Below are 26,275 nucleotides of genomic sequence, written 5' to 3' on the forward strand. Positions count from 1 at the left end.
AAGTTACCCAATACGTTGGATGGGCAAACGGGACCCTGCCTCACTTCATCAAAGTGAGCTGTGATATCATGGAACATTGCAAGGCTGAGGTCAAAGGTCGCATCTCCTAACTGGAATACCTTCATTGAGCACCATGTCAATTGCCTTTTTCAGGAAACTTGGCAGTGGAACCCCTTTTATCGTAAAGGTTACATAAACTACCATATTACAGCCCCCAGCGGAGAAAAGGCCGACCTTCAGGGGGATTGACAATTTGGATACACCAAGTGATTGGCTACAATATCCAGGTGTCTATGCAACTCTCTTAAGCGGGGGGAAGAAGTCGGAAGTTTTAGCGGCTCTCAACAAACTTTTAGAGCCGCACTCCTGGGATTCCCAAGTCTTAATTGCGGGAAACCTTAACTCAGCCTTTGATCCTTGCCATCGAGGAGCACGATGTTACAGGTGAAGAAGACACCTTATGTGGCTTCCCAAATCTGGAACTTGCACCCATAAGAAAATATACTGATGCAGCAATCCAAATTAATTCCATTTTGCCAGGAAAAAGGTCTACGGGCAGTAAATGGAAGATCTCCCTCAGACAGACATGGGGCAAATACATTCAACAACGGTCACAGTGCTAGCCGCATAGACTATCTTCTCATTAACCTGCGGCTATGGCAAGCTTTTAGGGACATGATTCTTTCTCTGTTCTCCTATGTGACTCTTTGCGCCATATTCAATGGCATCTTTCTGAGACGGTCTTGACTTCCTTTTCCATAGCGCTTCATCTACTCTCATAATGCATTCTGAATCCCATGTTCCTGAGATAGGCCATCTATACTTTTCCTCCAGGTCCTTTGTATAGTCTACCCATAAATCTAAAAACAAGATGGCGTCTAGCCCATGCTTATTATACATATAATGACCAGGTGTGTCTCTAGGCGGGATGTTAACTGACTCTTCTAGTATACCTTTTCTGGTCCCTATCTGACGCAGTTTTGAAAACAGTGGCATGTTGAAACCAACACAATGGAAATACAATACACAAAAATAGACTGAAACAATCAACAATCATTCACACTAAAACATCATAACATTAAAACAAACATGATCTAAACCAATACAGAGAACTAAACATGTACTTGAAAAACTATATGCACTGGAATACAGTACAACCATACCGGTCTCAAAAATGAGACACGTCTTGACCGTGCTCGTGTGAACGAACCCGTCTTTACCGTTTTCACGAATAACGTGAACCCGTCTTTACCGTTTCCACGTTTTACTGTGGACCCGTCTTGACCGTGTTCATATAAAATGAACCCGTCTTGAAACTTTATGCATTCCCCATAGTGGTACTCACCGGGAAGCAGGACTTGAAGGCCTCGGAAACTTGATACTGGATACTTCTACTTCTACGCATGCGCCTTGGAACAGGTGGACCTTCGGAACCTCGGACCTTGCTCTCTCACGGGGTGGGCTCTGGTTGGGATGATCCGCGATCCTCACCGCCTCGTTTGGATGCCTGGTCGCAGTCCGTCTCCTCTGTGGGCCTGAGGGAGTAAGCAGGAAATCCCGCTGCGTGCACTTCGGAGTCCGTCACGGCTGTAGAAGGGGGCAAAGGCTGGACCTACATCGCCGGCGCGTGGGGAAAGGGATAGTCCTATTCGGGCGCCAAATTAATGTGGTAAATAAAATATTACCCTGTCATAATTTCTAGGCATAAACATGCATCATGCATTAAATGAGAGGCAGAGTCCGTGATGTCCGAATTAAAGGGCTTTATTCCAATAACTCGAGTTAAGGGAGAATCTGTTCCATCACCACTGAGGTTCAGCAAGGGTCTTCTAACATTATTTACTGAGAACAACACATATATACATTTTTCCTTGTACATAGGGAGGAGCGCTCCAGGCAGAGCATGAAAGAAAGAGATAAGAGCATGTGGGCGTGCATGAGGGTGTACACTTGATGAGTCACAGGTGGGTGATAGGTGGGTGGCTACATAGAGGAGGAGTTACATGGCAGGCTGGAACTTTGCCCTACTTGTGCACGCAATTTGAGCATGACGTGCAATTGACGTGTAACTGGGAGGAGAGCTGACTTTCAGTCTAGTAGAGAGATCTTTAGTGTCAAGGCGACCAGCACATCTGGTACTAATGATATCTTAAGTCAGGGGATGTATTATCTGAAGCAAAAGTTGCTCGTCACTAGGAATCAGAAAAAGCATATATTTCTTCGTACATTGCGTGGGGGTTGTGAGCTTTCTATGGATGCAAGCACTGTGATTTACTTCAATGGAGACAGAGAGGCTAGGCCCTATCTTCCGTGGACGGGTTCTGTTTACCTTCCTCACTGGGCAGGAATGTGACTCTGTACAGCAGGCAGATAACTGTTATTCATAATACTATCTTGGCAACCCTTGCTGGGTTTCTTTCGGCTGAGCTAGAAGTATGCGAGGTCAGAGATACGTAACTGCAGCTTAATTCAGAAAGTGGCTCAGACTGAACCACAAAAAGGGTTTGTCGTGATTTATTTAAAAGTGCACAATGCAAATACATGGGCCTTCATGTTAGCTTAACGTTTGGGAAACTTGATGACAGGCATCCTAATGCAGGACGTGATTGCAGAGGCTTTGTGATTCAGGCCACTGGAAGAAATATGCATGGGTGACATGCACATACATGTAACACACATGTAACATAGGGTACACGTAGGGGGCATCTTGGTCAGGCAAAATTTCATTTTCCTCATTCCCTCCTTGTCCCCTACGTAACCCTTTAGGATACATCTATATTCATGAGACCGTATAGTTGATCATACAGCATCATTTGTTCGTCCTTAACCCTTTGTATACTTGGATGTGGAACACATGCAGTTGCACACAGGCCGCAAATGGCCGGGCCACACTGCAGACAGAGACAGCAACCAAATATCATAAGTAGGATCATTCCTAGGAAGGACAATACTTTCCATCCCCAAGCAGATATCACACCCCAGAGCCAACTGGACCAAGTCCATGTGCCTGGGTCTTGATGTATGGCATGAGCAATCTTGTGGAGCCTTGTTATCGCTGCATACACAGATGGCGCGTTATTTGGGATGAAAACGCAACAACTAGATTTTGAAGAACAACAAGTCTCATAGCAGACTGTTCCTGGGTCAAGTTCGCCAGGGCAGATGCAGTCACATTCACTACTGCCTCAAGAGTCCTTGTTAACTTGCGTATCAGTTTACTGTTTTGGACGGGACCTATGAAGAAGAAGAATCCTTTGTTGAAATCTGTATATTGCTCCCAAGCTGTTTCAGTCTGATCAATCCCTGAGGCATCTGTCTCTCTCCTTACTCTAACATGTTCTAGTCGTGAATCTCTATGATAATGGGATGGGGCCAAGAATACAGGTGGCAATAAGAATGCTATATAACAAGTCCCACCCCAATCTAAGGGCAGATGTACATAGGCTGTCTGACCGCAAATGAAATAGGTATGGCGTGATGTTTTGAAAGAAGAAAGTCCTTTATCATTAAACTCTACTACAACTTTACACTCGCTGTGTCCCATATGTACTGAGCCTTTCTTATTAACACATAAATCACCTTTTGCTGGTAGAACTGAAATAAACGGTGGACCTGTATTTTGCTTGGGCTGAACATTTAACATTATAAAATTAACGGACGCATTTCCCTGCTCGTACTCTTCATTCTCTAGATCGGTTCCCTTCCTTTGGGGAAAACCGTCTTTGTCTGGAAAACATGCTTCATTCATTACTTTATTCAGGTTTCCATATATCCAGCCACCTGGATAAGCTATGTACTTTCTATCTATTGAGGTCATTAAGGCAAACCATGCTCCACATGAACCATTGTGTGAGAACGATAGAGGATAGAAGGGCAGAACTCCCTTCGCCTTTTGATAAGGTGGCAGTTGGCCACATACCCAGCAATCAGTCGCATTGCTGGTCTGATGAGAATGGTGTAACATTCGAATAAAAGTATTGTTACGCAATGCAAGTCGACATGACAATTCATGGGGGGGTAGTTCACTAAATGTATGCTCTATGGTGCTGTTACTGGAAGAGTGTATATGTGAGAAAATAGGAAAGAAAACATGTAGTAATAAACTGACACAGATTATAACAATGCACAGAATAAAAAGAATGATCAAAGTAACTATACATCTACTGCGTAATAACTTGCAGTACTTTTCTCTCATTTTGCTCTTCTTACTATTCTCGTATGTGATCTTATACATGTCAGAAATCTAGTCTAACCGATTCACCACCGAGTGGACTTAGACAATTAAACTACGTCTGACTTACTAGATCTTAACTTAGATTTATACTCCTGCTGTGGAGTCTTTTCTAGCAAAGGCGGCGCAAGCGGCGCAAGCGGCGCAAAGTCTGTATTGTCCAAAGTTCCAGATTGTCCAAAGTGTCTTTTACAATGCTGAGCGTGGATCCATCCTTTGCGTCCCTACACCTTCAGCGCGGTCCTTGTTGTAAGAAGCACTAATTTCGGGGTCTTCCAGCGAGGCTCAAGGGGGCTTGATCGATCAAAGTTCCGGACAAGAATATAGTCTCCTGGTGCTATGGCATGCTCCTTGACCTGGGTGTTGTCAGGGAAGGCAGCGGCAACCTGTGAACGACAAGAGAGTAGTGCAGACATCAAGGAAGCCAGGTAATCTGTCAGCATGTTACTGTCAACATCAGTTATTCTTTTAGGCATAGGCGTACCCCACATATTTGGCAGTCTACCGAAGACTACTTCATACGGGGATAGGCCTGTTCTGGAATGAGCTACCATACGCATGTAAAAGAGGGCAACCGGCATGGCCACCATCCAATCCACGCCTTTATCTGCACATATCTTTGCAAGCTTTGTCTTAATTGTCTGATTATGTCTTTCTACAAGGCCTGCTGCTTCTGGGTGTCTTACACAATGGAATTTCCAAGTATATCCTAACAGAAGAGACACTTGTTTCATTAATTCAGAGGAGAATGGCTGACCGTTATCAGAATAGACGACCCAAGGTAATCCATACCTGGGGAAGTACTCGCGCACTAATTGCCTGGCTGTTGTCACAGCAGTATAATCTGGAACTGGATATGCTTCTGTCCATCTAGATAGTGCACACACAACTACCAGGACATACTTGTAACCTCTACATCTGTTCATTTGGATATAATCCATCTGGAGGACCTCAAAAGGGTGGTCAGGAGGATGAAATCTGCCTTGTTCCACCGGAATGCCTTTACCTGGATTGAACTGGCAACAGATCATACATGTTCGTACTTTCTGTTTCGCTGCTGCACGCATGTGCTTGTTAAACCAGATATTCTGTAAGCTGTCTATCATTGCCTTTTCTCCCAAGTGTGCTGGACTATGTGCTGTGTTTATGATTACTTGTACCATAGAATCTGGAAGAAACCATGTGCCTTTTCCCTTAGTCATCCAACCTTGGTCAGTCTGGACCCCTCCTTGTTAAGTCCATTTCTTTATTTCATCTGCAGTGGCATGTGTCTGTATGTCGAGTACATCTTGAGTGGGATCCCTGACTGTCATACATGTTGTCAGTAATGGTACCTCTGTCCTTGTCGTGTCTGTTGGTGTCTGGGCTGTCTGGGCTGTAAGTTTAGCTGTTCGGTCTGTCAGGTCATTACCCTGGGAAATGGCGTCTGTAACTTTGGTGTGAGCTTTGCACTTCAGGATAGAAATGGCTGTAGGTAAATGTATTGCTTCCAACAGGGCTTGAATGAGCTGGCCGTGCTGGATCTTGGTCCCATGGGAGGTCAAGAAACCTCTCTCCCTCCAAAGTACCCCGAAATCATGAACAACGCCAAAAGCATATTGTGAGTCAGTATAAATGTTTACTTTCAAGTGCTTAGCTCTTATGCAGGCTTGTGTCAGAGCGATGAGCTCTGCTGCTTGTGCTGACAGTGTGTCTATTTTCTGTGTCTCTATGACTTTAGTAGCAGTGGTCACAGCATATGCAGCTACTAACTCTCCTGCACTTGTTCTCATGCATGATCCATCTACATAGAGCATTAAGTCTGGGTCTGGAAGTGCAATATCCGTCAGGTCTTGTCTTGGTTTCGTCACTATATTCATTACTTCCACACAGTCGTGTGGCGGTGCATTTACTGTACTTGAGGGCAAAAGTGTTGCAGGATTCAGAATATTACAACGTCTGATCTCTATGTGTGGTTGAAATAATGTCAGTTCATATCCTGTCAGTCTTGCTACAGTCAAATGTTGTGTCTGTGTCCTGTTTAAGAGAACCTCCACTGCATGTGGAACCTGTACTGTCAGAGGGTGACCCAACACTCTCGAGTCACTTTGTCTTATGGCTAGGGCTGTTGCTGCAACTGATTTCAGGCACGCAGGCAGAGCCTGGGCCACTGGATCTAGGGTACTAGAAAAATAAGCGCAAGGCTTGTGTTTTCCTGCTTGATCTTGTGTGAGGACAGATAACGCTGTTCCATCCCGTTCAGTTACGAAAAGCATAAAAGGCTTACTGTAAACTGGCGCTTGACATAATGCTCTTTTTAATTCCTCAAATGCCAAGGTATGTTCTTGTGTCCAAGGGAGGACAGTCGAAGTGGCTGCCTCCTGTGTTGTCAATTGTATGAGTGGTTTGGCTAGATAGGCTTACTGGGGAATCCATTGCCTACAGTATGAAGTGAGGCCAATAAATGTACGAACTTCTTTCTGTGTCTTGGGCTGTGAAAGGTTAGAAATTAACTGAATGAAAGGTTTGTGTTAGCTGTATACCCTCCTTGGAAAGTAAGTGTCCAAGGTACACCACTTGCTTTTCACAGAATTGCAACTTTGAAGGGGACACCTTGTGCCCCTTGTCAGCCAGAAAATGTAAAACTGTCAGTGATGCATTTGTGCATTCTGGTTCTGAACGTGCTGTAATTAGGATGTCATCTACGTACTGTAGTAGGGCAGTGTTGGGAGGCATATAAATACTGTCTGCGTAATGAGACTGAGCGTGTGTGAGACCGCACTACAGGACGCACGGCTCTAACTGAGTGAGCTGCAGAGCGGGGGGCGAGACTGATGCACCTCACACAGGGCTCTGCCTGAGACTGCGCTCCAGGGCTGAAGGGTGTGTGAGACTGGGCTGCAGGGCCCTGGCTGTGCATCTTCCCAGCTGTACATCCAAGGGGCAGGTCCCAGCTGTCTTTTTAATGCCTGACTGTAAATACTAGGGCTCATTGCAAGAGCGAAACTCCTGCCAATTATTCTGTTTACTCTACGAGGGAAAAACTATTCATTTGCAAAAATGCTCTTATCTGAAGTCAATGAAGCTTTCTGTGCTGGCTGTAAGGAAGAGCAACTTGACCCCCTCCTTTTATAAACATTTCTCTGCGGCTCATCAAGTTTTTTTTTCTCTACACTGCCTTCCCCTTCATTTGACCCCCTTCATAGTGATGTCACCCACAGGGCTGTCAGTGTATATCAACAAATGTCCGCGGAAAAGAATTGGCGTATGGCCAATGATAGCAAGACAGGCACTGCTCGGTGATCCAAGAGGGAAAAGCCCTCCCTTTACAAAATATCTTTCCCCGGGAGTCAGGCCACTTCAAGGTCGAAAAACACATTCTCTGTAATTCAAAACATATCTGTACCCAGGCCAGAGAGCTAACCAACATTCTCTAACTTAACTGAAGCAAATTTAAAACGTGATAAAAAGCATCCTAAAATCAGTAATTAATAAGGACATATTTTATTTCGTAACCTAGACACATGCTAGCATTTTGAAATAATTATATCATAAAATATTGTTACTAGCTGCAAAGGAAAAAAAGAAACAGAACAACATGACATGGAAACATCACATTTTACTTTTTGAAAATAACATGTGAAACTCCACACTTTTGTATTGCAGAACCAAGATTTTCATAATTAAGTGTGCAAGCTCTTCTATTCTACCTATTAAAAGGGGCAGATTCATCATTTTTCAAAGAACCATGTTTTCTAATTGAGGTTAAATAAAACCATGTTGTCTAATTGAGTGGATTAACTGTCACACGCTATTCTAAAGGGCAGCTTGTATTGGGAACAATAATAATGTATATTTTGTAGAACAAATTTTAATTTAAAAAAACAACACACGGTTGCATTACACTAATTAAAAGCACATTCTAAGATGGGTCTGTTTTATATTTCCTTCTCAACCGTGAAAACATTAAAGCACCCTCTGTGCAAACCCTTATCTCAATCCGACTGGTTTATTTACAGCTTACCGACCTCTGAGTCAAAACACATTAAATCAAGTGTTCCAAGGCAAACCTACACAAATACACGTACGCATTTGAAATAGAATGTTAAATGAACACTTCTTTACTCTCCATGCAAGATGTTACCATTCAGTCAGCAAACTGACAAAACTGACAAAGCACATAGGCAGACCCAGTAACCAATGAAAAATTAAATCAAGCCATCATTCATCTAAAACACTCACTGACATTTAGTGTCAGCTCACATAACCATGCATGTTAAACAGCATGTTAAAACAAATACTGCCTTCTCAATACAAGATATTAACTCTTTGGCAGCTGAAGTACAATCTTTCCCCAATGACTGCAGTACATGGGAAAGTCATGAACTCATCTCTCCACGTTATCACATAACACGTACACACATCTTCAAAACGTTTCCTCCAAGCACTTGAAAGAGATCCAGCTCTCTCCTGCCTAACGTAATGATAACATGCTCTGCACAAACCATAACTACATGGCGCTATTCACAAGCCATATTCACAAGAAACTCAACAAGTTATAATAATGACATGCTCTTCATAAACCATATTTACAAGGAGCTATTTACAAGGAACTCTGATGCTGTCAGCTTCTTTCTACATACTCTAAAGGGTACAGGTGGTGGCGTTCGCGACCTACTGGGTCTTTCTGAGGTGGTCACTCTAGCTAGTTCTTTTTCTTTCGCTTTTTCCGCTGCTTGTTTAGTTCTCTCTGCTTTATTAAATTGTTTCTCTATTCTCCTATGTGACTCTTTGTGCCACAATTCAATGGCATCTTTCTGAGAGGGTCTTGACTTCTTTTTCCATAGCGCTTCCTCTACTCTCATAATGCATTCTGAATCCCATGTTCCTGAGATAGACCATCTATACTTTTCCTCCAGGTCCTTTGTATAGTCTACCCATAAATCTAAAAACAAGATGGCGTCTAGCCCATGCTTATTATACATATAATGACCAGGTGTGTCTCTAGGCGGGATGTTAACTGACTCTTCTAGTATACCTTTTCTGGTCCCTATCTGACGCAGTTTTGAAAACAGTGGCATGTTGAAACCAACACAATGGAAATACAATACACAAAAATACACTGAAACAATCAACAATCATTCACACTAAAACATCATAACATTAAAACAAACATGATCTAAACCAATACAGAGAACTAAACATGTACTTGAAAAACTATATGCACTGGAATACAGTACAACCATACCGGTCTCAAAAATGAGACACGTCTTGACCGTGCTCGTGTGAACGAACCCGTCTTTACCGTTTTCACGAATAACGTGAACCCGTCTTTACCGTTTCCACGTTTTACTGTGGACCCGTCTTGACCGTGTTCATATAAAATGAACCCGTCATGAAACTTTATGCATTCCCCATAGTGGTACTCACCGGGAAGCAGGACTTGAAGGCCTCGGAAACTTGATACTGGATACTTCTACTTCTACGCATGCGCCTTGGAACAGGTGGACCTTCGGAACCTCGGACCTTGCTCTCTCACGGGGTGGGCTCTGGTTGGGATGATCCGCGATCCTCACCGCCTCGTGTGGACGCCTGGTCGCAGTCCGTCTCCTCCGTGGGCCTGAGGGAGTAAGCAGGAAATCCCGCTGCGTGCACTTCGGAGTCCGTCATGGCTGTAGAAGGGGACAAAGGCTGGACCTACGTCGCCGGCGCGTCGGGAAAGGGATAGTACCTGTTCGGGCGCCAAATTAATGTGGTAAATAAAATATTACCCTGTCATAATTTCTAGGCATAAACATGCATCATGCATTAAATGAGAGGCAGAGTCCGTGATGTCCGAATTAAAGGGCTTTATTCCAATAACTCGAGTTAAGGGAGAATCTGTTCCATCACCACTGAGGTTCAGGAAGGGTCTTCTAACATTATTTACTGAGAACAACACATATATAAATTTTTCCTTGTACATAGGGAGGAGCGCTCCAGGCAGAGCATGAAAGAAAGAGATAAGAGCATGTGGGCGTGCATGAGGGTGTACACTTGATGAGTCACAGGTGGGTGATAGGTGGGTGGCTACATAGAGGAGGAGTTACATGGCAGGCTGGAACTTTGCCCTACTTGTGCACGCAATTTGAGCATGACGTGCAATTGACGTGTAACTGGGAGGAGAGCTGACTTTCAGTCTAGTAGAGAGATCTTTAGTGTCAAGGCGACCAGCACATCTGGTACTAATGATATCTTAAGTCAGGGGATGTATTATCTGAAGCAAAAGTTGCTCGTCACTAGGAATCAGAAAAAGCATATATTTCTTCGTACATTGCGTGGGGGTTGTGAGCTTTCTATGGATGCAAGCACTGTGATTTACTTCAATGGAGACAGAGAGGCTAGGCCCTATCTTCCGTGGACGGGTTCTGTTTACCTTCCTCACTGGGCAGGAATGTGACTCTGTACAGCAGGCAGATAACTGTTATTCATAATACTATCTTGGCAACCCTTGCTGGGTTTCTTTCGGCTGAGCTAGAAGTATGCGAGGTCAGAGATACGTAACTGCAGCTTAATTCAGAAAGTGGCTCAGACTGAACCACAAAAAGGGTTTGTCGTGATTTATTTAAAAGTGCACAATGCAAATACATGGGCCTTCATGTTAGCTTAACATTTGGGAAACTTGATGACAGGCATCCTAATGCAGGACGTGATTGCAGAGGCCTTGTGATTCAGGCCACTGGAAGAAATATGCATGGGTGACATGCACATACATGTAACACACATGTAACATAGGGTACACGTAGGGGGCATCTTGGTCAGGCAAAATTTCATTTTCCTCACAGCCACTACCGCTGCAAAATGATGTAGCCCAGGGCCAATGGGTAAACCATTTTATGGAACAAATCTGTTTATTGAGTTATTTTGTAGGTGACTCAACATTTGCACACAGCCAATCAGATTCAACCACAGGGGCCGGCAGCTAAAGACAATGCATTGAGTGTGTACATGGTTTACCTTGTTAATGCAGACATCTCGGAGGCTGGCAACGCACATAATCAAAGCTAGCAAGTAGGTACGGCATGCATTTTCAAAGGACAATGTCTGTACAGAAATGAGAGCCCCTCAAAAGGGGGAACAACAAATAGAAAAACAACCCCTACCCTCCCATCCACTCCCAAAAAGAGAAGGGAAAAAGAAAGGGGGACTCGTACCAAGATGTCAAAATCTGCATAGTGATGGCAATAACCCGTCGTGTCCTGTCCCAGCCCCTCTCGCTCACCCAACAGGGATCCAAGTTGGCGATTCCATTCCAGCATTTAACTAAGGTGTGCAGCCTGTAAATATCTGTGAACTAGTGGCAGCTTCACCCCTCCATCATCCTTGGGACGCAACAATTGTGCCACCAAAAGGCGTGCCTTCTTATTGCCCCAAATGACTTTATTCAAAGCAAGCTGTAACGCTCGCAAGGCTTTAGGTGGCGCAGTTAACAGGAGGATCTGGAAGAGATATAGTATGTACGGCAGAATAATCATCTTGACTGCGGCGATGCACCCAAACCATGACAGCGTGTGTTTGGCTCATCCATCCTGTGCCTTCTGTGCCTGCGCCACCATAGCTGGTTAGTTCAGCTCCAGCATGCTTGGGAGAGAGTGGGTCAGAAGGATACCCAAATAGGGCACAGGGTCACTGGACTAGTGCAAGGGAAGAGACTGTTTGAGGGCCTCAACCTGTATTGGTTGTAAGGACAGTTTAAGGACCTGGGACTTGCCAATGTTGGCCTTGAAGCCGGAGATCCGGCCAAAGGACTTGAGTTCTCCAACCAGCGTGGGAAGGGAGTTAAGAGGCTGGGAAAGGGACAGGATGACATCATCTGCATTGAGGCTTATCTTGTGGACGTCACTTCCAAACTTTAGGCCCTAGATGCCCGGGTAATCACAGATTTTCTCTGCAAGCAATCCCATGGCTGTAAAACAGGGGAGGAGTGTACGATGAGTTTGGCAATGTAGCGCCCTACTATATTTTTATTTCATAGTTTACTCGCCACTGTGTGAGAGTATGGCACAACAATACTTTAACGCATGGAAAAAACATTGATTTGTATTGGTGGTGGTGTGGATGAATATGTTTCTTTTAACATGTTCTGACCTTTCGGAATATTATGCTGAATGTACCCATCTGGTGATTTCTTTGTCTCATAGGAAGAGGATTGCTGACTTTGTCCGGGCCAAAGTGGTTTCATCACCGAAGACTGTTGACTCCTGGGTTTCACTACAATGTTTTAAAACCTTACGTGAAATTGATCTCGGACTCTACCAAAATTATGCTTGTATGGATGTTTTGTGGCTTATTATACCCACCTACCTTTTGTTTGCGCATCCATTTCAATGGGGACTTCTGCACTGTGCCTACAAACCCATGGTTAAATACCTGCAGTGGGATAGGAACAATCTTTATGAGTATTTACAGAAATATTTTCCAGTGTGAAGGCATTGTAAATGATGTCTGTTACTAGTAAGCGTTGATGTCTCTCCTTAACTTATAGTGTGGTAATTGCATGGGATATAAACTTTGTTCTAAATTACTAAATATAGCATTCCCATTCTAAATAGAGTAAAGGATCCATGAGTTTGACAGACAGGGCATCATCCATTCTGGGATGCATCTGCCACATTTTACAAAGTAACTATTTATGCCAGTCACAAATGTGCATGTAATTTGGAAGTCTCTTAACATATGTAGGTTACTATTGTTATTTTTAAATTGCAGGTCAATCAAGGCAGGGACTTAAAAAGGTTTAATTTGCTATTAACTGTTTATTCCTGTGTTGGATGTGGCAAATTGTGTGCAGATTTCTGAAAGGATGGTGTTAGAGCTCTTTCAAAAAACTATTCTGCTATTTTGAAAACCCCCATTTTGCTGTGCAAAGAGATGAACCAGCCAGTGGGCTGAAGCCAGAAATTGTCTGTCATTGTTAGCGTAGTGAGGTGGCATTCATGGATTGGGAAGAGATGCCCACCTTCTAGAAATTTCCACCACCATCTTAAAGGAGGAAATTAGTTTTTTGTAAGCTAATATACGTTAATCTGACTAAAGTTAGTACCAACATAATAGCTCATCAACTGTTTTCCTGAATCTGAGGAATTTCTCCCATAAGCCTAAGGACCTGGTTTAGGTCTTGGTGGATGGTATTACTTAGTCACAACAGTGACGGATATCCAGTCCACTGAAATATAAATCGCACTATATCCTATGGGATTTACATTTGCGTGGGAAATCCTACACTGTTGTACCTATCCAAGACTAAAATTCTCTTTTCATACTCATCTTTTGCCTGATGTCTCAATTGTCTAAAAACACTTAAAACATATAGGGCTAGATGTATCAACCTTGCATTTTGCGATTCTATAATAGCAAACTTTTCTGATTCACTATTATAGATTCACAAAATGCAATGCATGTAGGTTTTGCAAAATACATAGCGATTCCTACTTACTCCTTAAAAGCGAATCACAGTTTGCGATTCGCAATTAAGAAATTCCTTCTCATTCATTCCTATGAGCCTTTGGACCCATAGGAATGAATGAGAAGGCATTCACGATTTGCGATTACCTAATTGGTTATTGCAAGTCACAAATGCAATTCAATGGTGAAAGGGGTGCAAAAGGCCACCATGATGCACCCCCAAAAAAGTCATTTGTGCACATGTAGCGCATACACATGGCCTAAGGGCATGTGTAACGCCACATGGCACTTGGAGAAATGAGGTAGTTTGCGATTCCTTAAAGCAAGTTCGCAATTTTTCAATGCTTTCTGCATTGCATTTAGGGAATTGCAAATTGTGTTTCCCTAAATGCATTAACAAAATAGGTCATCGCAAAAATTGTGATTCCCTATTTTGCAAATCACACACTTTACCATTTGCAAGCTTGCCAATTCTGTGAATCGACCCATTTGCGACCGGTGAAAGGCTTGATACATCTGGCCCATAGTTTCTACCATTATTCTCAATTCTCACTTGTTCATGTTGATATTCATTGCCATGTGTTATTCATGTGTAGAATCCTCATTTGTTTTATATATTATGCCTATATTTTACACTTAAAAATATAATAGGAACGAAACAGTTCGAGCAAGTGTTGCATCAAGTCATTTTGGTTTCACAGCCCCACAAGGAGGTACCTTGTGTTTATGATCTGAAAGCCTCCACTTAAAAGAGATACGTTGCCTCAGTTGTATTCACTTAGTGTAAACATCTCATATTTATTTCACTTTAGGATAAGTGGGAAAAGCTCATTGATAAAAACAAGTCAGTGGAAGTGTTCCAGCATGTCAGCCTAATGACCCTAGACAGCATCATGAAATGTACCTTCAGCTATGAGAGTAACTGCCAAGCAGACAGGTAAGTTTCTTGACTTTTTTCACTTTTGTTGCTAACGTTTCTAAGGTGATCGGGGGGTCTATATTTAAGACTGTGATGATAGAAGATAATAGAGTTTCTCCAGCAAGTTCTTGTATCAACATCCAGAATTAAAATTCTGAGGTGGCGGTGGAGGCTGCAATAACACCAATCTGGTGGTGGGATCCTGACCACCAGCAAAGGGACATTAAACAACAAGCATTTACAATGCAATGGTTTTGCCTTTGTTAAAGTTAGAGCTATTGGCATTGCTCTTGACACTCTGAAGCTCCACTCTGAAGCTCCACTCTGAAGCTCCACTCTGAAGCTCCACTCTGAAGCTCCACTCTGAAGCTCCACTCTGAAGCTCCACTCTGCACTCTGAAGCTCCACTCTGCACTCTGAATCTGCACTCTGAAGCTCCACTCTGCACTCTGAAGCTCCACTCTGCACTCTGAAGCTCCACTCTGCACTCTGAAGCTCCACTCTGCACTCTGAAGCTCCACTCTGCACTCTGAAGCTCCACTCTGCACTCTGAAGCTCCACTCTGAAGCTCCACTCTGCACTCTGAAGCTCCACTCTGAAGCTCCACTCTGCACTCTGAAGCTCCACTCTGAAGCTCCACTCTGCACTCTGAAGCTCCACTCTGAAGCTCCACTCTGCACTCTGAAGCTCCACTCTGAAGCTCCACTCTGCACTCTGAAGCTCCACTCTGCACTCTGAAGCTCCACTCTGAAGCTCCACTCTGCACTCTGAAGCTCCACTCTGAAGCTCCACTCTGAAGCTCCACTCTGAAGCTCCACTCTGAAGCTCCACTCTGAAGCGCCACTCTGAAGCGCCACTCTGCAGCGCCACTCTGCAGCTCCACTCTGAAGCTCCACTCTGAAGCTCCACTCTGAAGCTCCACTCTGAAGCTCCACTCTGAAGCTCCACTCTGAAGCTCCACTCTGCACTCTGAAGCTCCACTCTGCACTCTGAAGCTCCACTCTGAAGCTCCACTCTGCACTCTGAAGCTCCACTCTGAAGCTCCACTCTGCACTCTGAAGCTCCACTCTGAAGCTCCACTCTGCACTCTGAAGCTCCACTCTGAAGCTCCACTCTGCACTCTGAAGCTCCACTCTGAAGCTCCACTCTGCACTCTGAAGCTGCACTCTGAAGCTCCACTCTGCACTCTGAAGCTCCACTCTGCACTCTGAAGCTCCACTCTGCACTCTGAAGCTCCACTCTGCACTCTGAAGCTCCACTCTGCACTCTGAAGCTCCACTCTGCACTCTGAAGCTCCACTCTGAAGCTCCACTCTGCACTCTGAAGCTCCACTCTGAAGCTCCACTCTGCACTCTGAAGCTCCACTCTGCACTCTGAAGCTCCACTCTGAAGCTCCACTCTGCACTCTGAAGCTCCACTCTGAAGCTCCACTCTGAAGCTCCACTCTGAAGCGCCACTCTGAAGCGCCACTCTGAAGCGCCACTCTGCAGCTCCACTCTGCAGCTCCACTCTGCAGCTCCACTCTGAATCTGCAGCTCCACTCTGAATCTGCAGCTCCACTCTGCACTCTGAAGCTCCACTCTGAAGCTCCACTCTGAAGCTCCACTCTGAAGCTCCACTCTGAAGCTCCACTCTGAAGCTCCACTCTGAAGCTCCACTCTGCACTCTGAAGCTCCACTCTGCACTCTGAAGCTCCACTCTGCACTCTGAAGCTCCACTCTGAAGCTCCACTCTGCACTCTGAAGCTCCACTCTGAAGCTCCACTCTGCACTCTGAAGCTCCACTCTGAAGCTCCACTCTGCACTCTGAAGCTCCACTCTGAAGCTCCACTCTGAAGCTCCACTCTGCACTCTGAAGCTCCACTCTGCACTCTGAAGCTCCACTCTGCACTCTGAAGCTCCACTCTGAAGCTCCACTCTGCACTCTGAAGCTCCACTCTGAAGCTCCACTCTGCACTCTGAAGCTCCACTCTGAAGCTCCACTCTGCACTCTGAAGGTCCACTCTGAAGCTCCACTCTGCACTCTGAAGCTCCACTCTGAAGCTCCACTCTGCACTCTGAAGCTCCACTCTGAAGCTCCACTCTGAAGCTCCACTCTGAAGCTCCACTCTGAAGCTCCACTCTGAAGCTCCACTCTGAAGCGCCACTCTGAAGCGCCACTCTGAAGCGCCACTCTGAAGCTCCACTCTGCAGCTCCACTCTGCAGCTCCACTCTGAATCTGCAGCTCCACTCTGAATCTGCAGCTCCACTCTGAATCTGCAGCTCCACTCTGAATCTGCAGCTCCACTCTGCACTCTGAAGCTCCACTCTGAAGCTCCACTCTGAAGCTCCACTCTGAAGCTCCACTCTGAAGCTCCACTCTGAAGCTCCACTCTGAAGCTTCACTCTGAAGCTCCACTCTGCACTCTGAAGCTCCACTCTGCACTCTGAAGCTCCACTCTGCACTCTGAAGCTCCACTCTGCACTCTGAAGCTCCACTCTGCACTCTGAAGCTCCACTCTGAAGCTCCACTCTGCACTCTGAAGCTCCACTCTGCACTCTGAAGCTCCACTCTGAAGCTCCACTCTGCACTCTGAAGCTCCACTCTGAAGCTCCACTCTGCACTCTGAAGCTCCACTCTGAAGCTCCACTCTGCACTCTGAAGCTCCACTCTGCACTCTGAAGCTCCACTCTGCACTCTGCAGCTCCACTCTGCACTCTGAAGCTCCACTCTGAAGCTCCACTCTGCACTCTGAAGCTCTACTCTGAAGCTCCACTCTGCACTCTGAAGCTCCACTCTGAAGCTCCACTCTGCACTCTGAAGCTCCACTCTGCACTCTGAAGCTCCACTCTGCACTCTGAAGCTCCACTCTGCACTCTGAAGCTCCACTCTGAAGCTCCACTCTGAAGCTCCACTCTGCACTCTGAAGCTCCACTCTGAAGCTCCACTCTGCACTCTGAAGCTCCACTCTGAAGCTCCACTCTGAAGCTCCACTCTGAAGCTCCACTCTGAAGCTCCACTCTGCACTCTGAAGCTCCACTCTGCACTCTGAAGCTCCACTCTGAAGCTCCACTCTGCACTCTGAAGCTCCACTCTGAAGCTCCACTCTGGCTGAACATAACAGTCTGCAGTTTCACACGTTACATTTGTGTTAGCTGCATTACGTCATAATTTATTGTCAAAGGCTGGTTCAAATATGTTCTTTCAATGTTTCAAGCTGTTTTCAAGCGTTCACGCTTTAGTCAGCCCACTACCGAGCAGACTGACCCGGACCCAGCCCAGTCCATCCAGGGCTTTCAGTGGCATTCATCACAGTGTCTCACCGGAAGGCGGGCATCAGAGAGAAGCGGGAGGGGGCGGGAAAGGGGGAGGAGAGAGCTGACGACGGCCGGCCGGAGCAGAAGACGGGCACCAAAACAAGCGGGAGGGGGCGGGAAAGGGGAAGGAGAGACGCTGACGACGGCCGGCCGGAGCACGAAGGCGGGCACCAGGAAACAAGCGGGAGGGGGAGCAAGGGAGGTGCCGGCAATGCCGGAACAGAATCGGGGGCGTTCCCGGCGTCGCGTGACGTCGGCAAAAGCCAAAGAAACGCGGGAACGCCCCCGAATCTGGTCCGGCATTGACGGACAGGCCCCTCGTCCAATGGCTAGGCTCCATTTATGGAGCCAGCCAATGAATGACGAGGGCCGACCCAAAGCCACACTACAGAACTCATCAGGATTTCGCCTGCGCGAAAAAGATGCGCAGAGCGCATCTTTTCGCCAGGCAAAACCTAAAAACCTTTTTAGTGTCACGATTGCCGATGTCAATATCTGCTCCAAGATGGCGGTTCCCTACCGCGCAGGTGCAAAGGAAGTCAGGCAGGTTGAAAAGCCTGGCTTCCCATTACATCGGGGCTTCGGGTTCTTGTGTTTGCTCCATTTCCGGACTATGGACGTTTTGCCTCTCGCGTTCCAGCGCGAGCCTCTGAAACCTTGTGTTTGGATTTCCCGGATTCCTTTCATTTTTTTCCTTTTGTGGATTTCCCGTCACCTTGCCTCCCCGTTCTTTTACGCTCTCCTCCCTAGGTAGCGCTGCCACGCTTGTCTGTGTATTCTTTTTGTAGTTGGACTCCTCCCCGTGGGTGTTTGCAGTTTGGTGGGATTCTTCGTCTCAGGGCTCCGCAGACCGGCTGGATTTTGTCCTGCGGGTCTGCCGGGTCACGGGGGGGAGGTGTTCCGGCAGGCTGAGGCGCTTCCTCGGAGGGGGTCCACTGCGAAAAGACAACAGGCTCCTTTATTATTTGTCTTTTCCTATTCTCCATTTGAGTTGATCTATTACCTGGACAGCCTTTGCCACAAGCATTGCTGGAGTATTTTTCATCAGGCTCACCCTGGAATCACGGTAACAGTGCATTGCGCTGCTTTAAGTACTTTTTTGCATAAGTCACACTGTAGATAGTCAACATTTTTGTTTTTGTCTTATAGGGTATTGGAAGAACTACTCATTATATCTCCCCCTGATCTGTGACTCACAACAGCTTTGGTGAGACAAGCAGGGAGACCACAGGGAGGGTGAGATGGCCTATTATGCATATATGACGGGCTGGGAGTTGCTTGGAACTTTTTGCCTCAAAGAGGAGGAGGCTGTCCTTGTTTCCCATCCCACCATGGGGGAGCCTGGTAATCCTCAGAATGACCTTTCTTCTGTGGGCAAACACACCCCAACACAATGGTAATGCCATCATTTTCTTTTTCCTGGTGAGCATTTGTACGTCTCAGAATAATTAATAATGATGTTTATGTTCCTGCCCAATCCCTTTGGAATTGTGTGAATTCCCCAGAGCTCAGCTTTATGGAGAGCTATGATCTTCCCAGCCAAGTTACGGATTGAATCTGAGGGCAAACTATTGTTCTTCACTAGGCCCGAGGACACTTAGGACTGGCTTGAGGCCTGGAGAACTTTTAGCAAGAGAACCTGGGTGTCGTCAGGCAGTGGTGGAGGCCCTGGCGGACGAGGGAATTGTCAGGGATCACCGACCATTGTCACAACACCATCACAGAGCCTTGAGGGTTGATGTGTAGGACACTGCAAGTATGAGAGTCTACCATTAGAGGTGGAGGACCTCCCTATGGCTTACACTTAGACGATTATGGTTTTACATGGCTTTGCACTTTGTCTGGTTGTTTTATGCTCACATAGTCCTGATATAGATGGCTAGCTTGCCATGGGAGATATGATTTTGATGGCAGATTACAGTAACAGATTCGGGGTGATTGTTTATGTTATGCACCATGATGTTGGTTGTAGGAGACTGGGATCTGCCTATTATGTTTATTCCCACTATTTGCTGGTGCTTCACTGTTTTCTGACTTTCGTCTGGCTAGGGCCCTGCTAATCAAGACCCCTGCCTAGTTGCTTCCTCTGTAAATGGATTCCTAGTACCATAGGTACACTTCAAATTTGATTCTGGAGTTTTATGCGAGGAAGTGCCCAGGCATGAACTGAGCTCCTCTGAAGCTTTTGGAATCTATTCTCTGAAGTTGTCTGTTTTGTAGCCTGACCATATACTTTTAAGTGCATTATATCCTCATGGTAAATGCTAACTTTGGGATGGTTGCACAGAAACATGTCGTGTTTGGTGTCAAAAGCTTTGGAATCATACCCTAACTGATGTGGGAGTATGATCCCATGCTTCTAGAGGGAGGAACATGACAGTACCGGTATGCCCGGTAGAAACCCTAAAGGAGCCTTGGCATCACAAAATAGATGCTGCAGCCACAGTCACAAGTTTGGCCTCCTGCTGCTGACCGAAACTCCAGGAGGGGAGGCCTGGACAATAAGTTTCCTGTCACAGAGAGGTGTGACCGCCTCCCAGACAGGCCTTAGTGTATTGGAGCTGGGTGGGAAGAACCTCTGTAACCAGAACTTTAGATGTCCCTGGACGAAACGCTGCAACTGAATCCTGGACCTTCGACAATCTGCTAAACACCACATGACTGAAGAATCTCCCTTGGAGTAAAGAAGCTACTCCCCTGCTTGGCAGGCACAAAAGAAGCATCTGACCGGTGTGCATCTCAGAAGCTCCCACGGGTCCCTGAAAAAATTGCATCCCAGGAGGTGGACTTCCAGACTTCCCCGAGGCTGACCCTGGTCCCCAGCAAAGCTGAGACCCGTAGCTGTCGTGGGTCACGTGGAACCGGAAATCCTGGCCTCCGCGCACATTTGCTAGTGCATTGGCTTATCAATGTCCCTCAAAGCTGTGCGCTGGGATACTTGTAGCCCTGATCCCAAGCTTCAACTACACAAAGGAATGTGGGCCTACACTGCATGAGTGTCCCGCGTGCACGCCATTTGTGTTCTAGCTTGAGGTGCCTTCGCGATCCCTGGTCCGTCGGCTGGTGGGTCCCTGAGAAGGTGACTCTGATTGTCCTTGGGCTTCCCTGGTTGCTCCAGATATGCCCTCCTCTTCCTTGCAGGGAGAGTCCCTCAGACCTTGCTGGTCCACATCTCAAGCCTTTTTACTTTTCTTACCTGGGTTGCTGTTGCCAAGCCTTGTTGTGTCCAATCCAAGCACCAATACTGCAGCACTCGACATCCTTCATGGGCCAGGTCAAATCCAGCTCCTAGTCATCGTCGACACATCCTGGTCCCCGTTGCTGAAGAGTCAAGGTTCCCCTCTTTGCACCTGAAGCACCCGACATCCATTGGCATTCATCTATCGTGCCCCTGGTCACTGGCTAGTGACCAAGACTCTGTCCCCTCTGCTTTTAGGTTCTGCACATCTTAGATCTCTTTGGACACTTTTCCTCTTCATGGCATCAGCACTTTTAGGTCTCCTGCCATTTAAAACAATGATGCGACCCAACACCATTTGACACCAATGCACCCGGCTTCCCTGGGTGAGGTAACACGAGTACTCTGGTGCTCCCATGAGTGTTGGCCCTAGAACCATCTAAGTCCAAAATGGTTTGCTGCTCGTCCACTCCTAAGTGTCCTTAAACCTTAAAATTCCAACCGTGACTTTCCCCATAGAAGATAATGGGTGCTCGCGGATGTGTTCTCACACTGCACGCGTCCCCCATGGGTCCCCTGTGTCACTGCCTTGGGTGGTTCCTTGGTGTCTCAGAGATTCTACAGGCTCTAGGCCTGGTGTCTAGTTAGGTCATGGTTCTTATACCACTTTTTTGATATATGGTTTGGTTCGCCCCTAGGGCCATTCATATATTGTGCGGATTTACTGTGCTTTTTGCTGCGTAACATATGTTCGTTTACCTCTAGCCTCATAAAGAGACTAGTAGGGTGTGTTTTGGAATAAATACATAATATATATATATATGTACCTTGTGTAACCTATCATCAATAAGGCGTTGTTTGGACTGGTGCAAGGTGCCCACTATCACTAGTGGACATGATATACCAGGCCAACTTCTCACATTGGTTGGCCAGGGAGTTCACAGTTTTTAGTTACAGCTGCTCTAGGGAGTGGGGTTGTTTCATGTTCCCCGAGCTGTTAAGGGTGGGTGACAGGCACTTTGCAAGTTTGGGGATGCAGGAGTTTATTTTTTCGCCATGGAGGGAGGCATGGAGGTGGATTGACGTTTGGGTGTTAGGGGGCCTCCTGGACAGGTGTTATTTTTATTCTCTATAATGTGCAATGTTGCTTTTCATTGTGTCTCATATAATAGGGTCCACCTGGTTGATCTCATACCGCATTTTCCCCACTACTCGCCACCCTCATGGCTGGTTTCAGCCCTTATGGTCATGGGTTGCGATTTTGGCTCCGGCATTTCCACCTGCTTGGCAAGTAGCCCCCTGTATACAAAGGTTTCATACTCCCACTAATTACACTACTTTGTCCCCTAGGGGCCACAGTAGTCGCTTACTGAGTCCGTCACCAGACACTACATTAGCCTAATCCCACTACACTTATGGGGACTGGATCTTTCCAGCAGGGGTCATCAGAAGTACAACAATGATTGTGTGTTGCTTTTGATTGTGTTAGAAATAATTCACCCCACTTAATGCCACTCTTAAGTTATGCAGACAAATAATACTCAATTTCCATTTAACAACAAGAAGCATTGAAAGTTTTATTTCGTATCCTGAATGTGGAAGTTTATGAAATGTATTATAAACTTATTTAAATGGAATGGCGTCATTGTTCTGAAAAATGGGATCCACTGTACTGTACTAAAACATAGAATTAGGTTACGTTAGCCCACATGAGTGTAGCCTGGGCCAATTTAGGTCAAGTGTGATATTTAAAGAGCACAAATTTACATCCAGAGAGTTTATTGATTTTAGAGCCTCCAAATACACAAAGGTCACTCCTAACCAGACATATTCAAGTGGTCTGAGATGATTTGAAATTAGTCAAAGCTGAAAAGTGCGCAATCTCCAGAGCTCTGACCTAAGCAGGCATAGAGTAATGACTTTAAAGTGGTACAAGGAATATAGGGATGGCCAGGAAGCTAAGGTGCATATTTCCATTTTCCAAGAACCCGAAAGGTACCCAAAATGTGGAACTCCAGAGGTCAGCACTACCACCTTCAAATGTTACTTCAGTTTTATGCACATTGCTATAGTTCCATAAACGCAAGGCGGATATCTTTGCTTTTCATGCTAAAAAACAGAACATTTTCCTTTGCTTTCAGAAACCAAATGACTTGTTTTATATGATAGGGGAAGTGGTGCTCTTTACTTTTAGAATCTAGTTTCAACTTTGGGATGTAGTGGCCCTCCCTCAATAATGATCACTGTGTTTTTCATTTCCTTTTGTCTGGAATCTCATTTTATTTTGTGAGCTTCTTTAACACTTGCACCCATCTTATTTGCATCTTTATTCCTTCTCTCAAAATGTGTGCAAGTCATGACGGCATCCAATATGTAACAATATCTTTGTGCACAGGTCTCTTATATTAGTGGTTCAGAGCAGGTTGGATTTGTGACACAATCCCATCTCCATGCAGAATGAATACCTGTGGTGTACATTCTTAAAATGTGCATAAAGAAGAAAGTGCAACCTTCTACTAAGGTTTATGATGTCTGTGTGAACTTTCCTGTGATGCTATGGATCTATTTCATTACTGCAAGACACATTTATCATGAATGTTTGTGCATTCGAAACGGTTACCTTAAATTTCTGCGAGTCAGTATTTTGATTTAGCCACTACTTTGTCTCTGATTACAGTGATTCTTCCTACATCCAAGCAGTCTATGATGTCTCATACCTGATGCAAAAAAGACTTTTCAATTTGTCTTACCACAATGATCTTATTTACTACCTCAGCCCACAAGGCTACCGCTTTCGTAGAGCCTGCAGAATAGCCCACCTCCATACAGGTAACTGTAATGCACTTTATCACATTTGACATTCACATGTTTTGACCATGGTTCTGTGATTCTGATTTTGAAATAAACTGTGTTATTAACCATTACAGATATTGACAATATTACTTCTAAAAATAAACAATAGTCACTGATAGTCGTACTTCTTGAACTTGCATCCGGATTATTTACATAGATTTCTTAGCTGGTTCCTACAATATTCCAAAAGGCTTAATTTAGAAACCTTGTAAACTCATCTGAATCCTTCTAACTGTATCAATCTCTGTGCATTGTTTTCAATATCTCCTTTTACAAAAGGGTGCACACCTAAGTAATGCCTCCCTTTCACCACCTTACAGACCCTCTTTGACTATATATCACATTTACTTTAAGTCTCAGGAGTGACAATAAATCCGAATCCCTCAAAGCTTTGGACTCTGAAACACTCATCCACACATAAGTCATTCTGACCCTAACTAACACGCATCACCCTTGCCTCTAAGACCCGTTTTAAGACTTTCATTCATCCTATAAAAATCTCCACGCAGGATAAGCTTGTTTCCAAAATGGTTCTCACTTGTCACCATCTGCCCTGTAGATGGCTTTGCATGGTCTTTGAATAAACAGGTTAAAGATTGGTGCACCACTCAAGCAATACAAGGAAATTCACCAAATCAACAACACTTGCCACCATCAGGACTGACAGCATAACACACAGTTGAGTAGCCCTCTGCTCATTAGTGATCTGTTTTCAGCATTAATCCAAGTGGCTTGCAATTTCTAGAACACAATATTCAAAATCTACTCCAGTATCAAAGAGCAGAATCCAAGATTTTGCAGGCACTGAAGATATCTAATTAAATTGTTAACGCATCTTCCACTAGAGAAAATCATCTTTCTTCTTGTACCACTTAGCAGTAACATGTAACATCGCCAAGGCTATCCTCCCACAATGGTTACCTGCGGATAATAAAGGCACTCTTCAGAAAACACCTCACGTCAAATCCTATACTGATGACACAAAGATCTACTTCAAAATTGCCAACTTCCTAAGCTTCTACTCTCGATGGCTGAATGCAATATTTGGAGCATCTTCTTCACATTCGGAGATTCGTTGGTACAACAGTCTTCATCATGAGACCATCTGAAATCAAAATAAAATATCTGATTGAATCCATGCATTTAACCTGCATAGTAACTCCTTCACAGCCAATAACAGATCAATGGCTGAGTTAATTTTGCGCAACACCAACTTCCTCAGTACTTTTTAAAAAACAGTGGCTCAAGGGAACAAGGGAAAAACGGCCACCAACGTCCCCAAAATTCTCTGTAAGGACAGAGAATGCAACAGAATAAATGTTGTCCCCGAGCACAAATCAACAATTAACAGTATTTTCAGAGAAAAAAGAAGAACCAAATCAAAGTCTTTCTCTTTCACAGTTATTTAACTGTTCATTTTCTTTTATTTTTTATTTTTTCTCTCTTTCTTCAATTGTTAGAAGATCACCATTCCATATTTCATAGTTCATACAGTTCACATCGAGCGTAGCCAATAAACAGAAACAATGCCAACACGTGTTTCGTCACGGGAACAATCACCCAATGACTTCTTCAGGGCAATAGAAAGGATTTTTTCACAGATACATCAATGTCGTTCCTAGATTACAATCTAGGAACCCGAAGTGAAGATGATGGGAGTACTCTCCCGGACATAATTTTTATTCTCCTTGTGAAAACCCTGATCTATGGAGTGTTATTGGGTGACTGTGCTATTGCTGAAGGATATAAATTACCACATATACAGAATAATTGAACTTGATGGTTTAGTACTATATGAATATTTGAAAACAACCCAGAATGACATTGATGTATCTGTGAAAAAATCCTTTCTATTGCCCCGAAGAAGTCATTGGGTGATTATTCCCGTGACGAAACACGTGTTGGCATTGGCGATTACAATCTAGGAACCCGAAGTGAAGATGATGGGAGTACTCTCCCGGACATAATTTTAATTCTCCTTGTGAAAACCCTGATCTATGGAGTGTTATTGAGTGACTGTGCTATTGCTGAAGGATATAAATTACCACATATACAGAATAATTGAACTTGATGGTTTAGTACTATATGAATATTTGAAAACAACCCGGAATGACATTGATGTATCTGTGAAAAAATCCTTTCTATTGCCCTGAAGAAGTCATTGGGTGATTGTTCCTATGTTGGCATTGTTTCTGTTTAGTGGCTACGCTTGATGTGAACTGTATGAATTATGAAATATGGAATAGTGATCTTCTAACAAATTGAAGAAAGAGAGAAAAAATAAAAAATAAAATAAAATGAACGGTTAAAGAACTGTGAAAGAGAAAGACTTTGATTTGGTTCTTCTTTTTTCTCTGAAAATACTGTTAATTGT

General features: G+C 44.8%; 1 protein-coding gene across 1 annotated transcript in view; it reads left to right on the forward strand.

Moving 5' to 3' along the window:
- The window catches only part of LOC144761653 (cytochrome P450 4B1-like), a gene marked incomplete at its 5' end in the record, with an annotated part of 385,112 nt that overhangs the window by 82,866 nt on the left and 275,971 nt on the right, over positions 1-26,275 (forward strand). Inside the window, 3 exons of the mRNA XM_078646943.1 lie at positions 12,391-12,518; positions 14,467-14,591; positions 23,726-23,877. Coding sequence (XP_078503069.1) covers positions 12,391-12,518; positions 14,467-14,591; positions 23,726-23,877 — 405 coding nt within the window. The remainder of the gene's footprint in view (positions 1-12,390; positions 12,519-14,466; positions 14,592-23,725; positions 23,878-26,275) is intronic.

Source organism: Lissotriton helveticus, chromosome 6 (genome assembly GCF_964261635.1).
Source record: "Lissotriton helveticus chromosome 6, aLisHel1.1, whole genome shotgun sequence".
Taxonomy (NCBI): domain Eukaryota; kingdom Metazoa; phylum Chordata; class Amphibia; order Caudata; family Salamandridae; genus Lissotriton; species Lissotriton helveticus.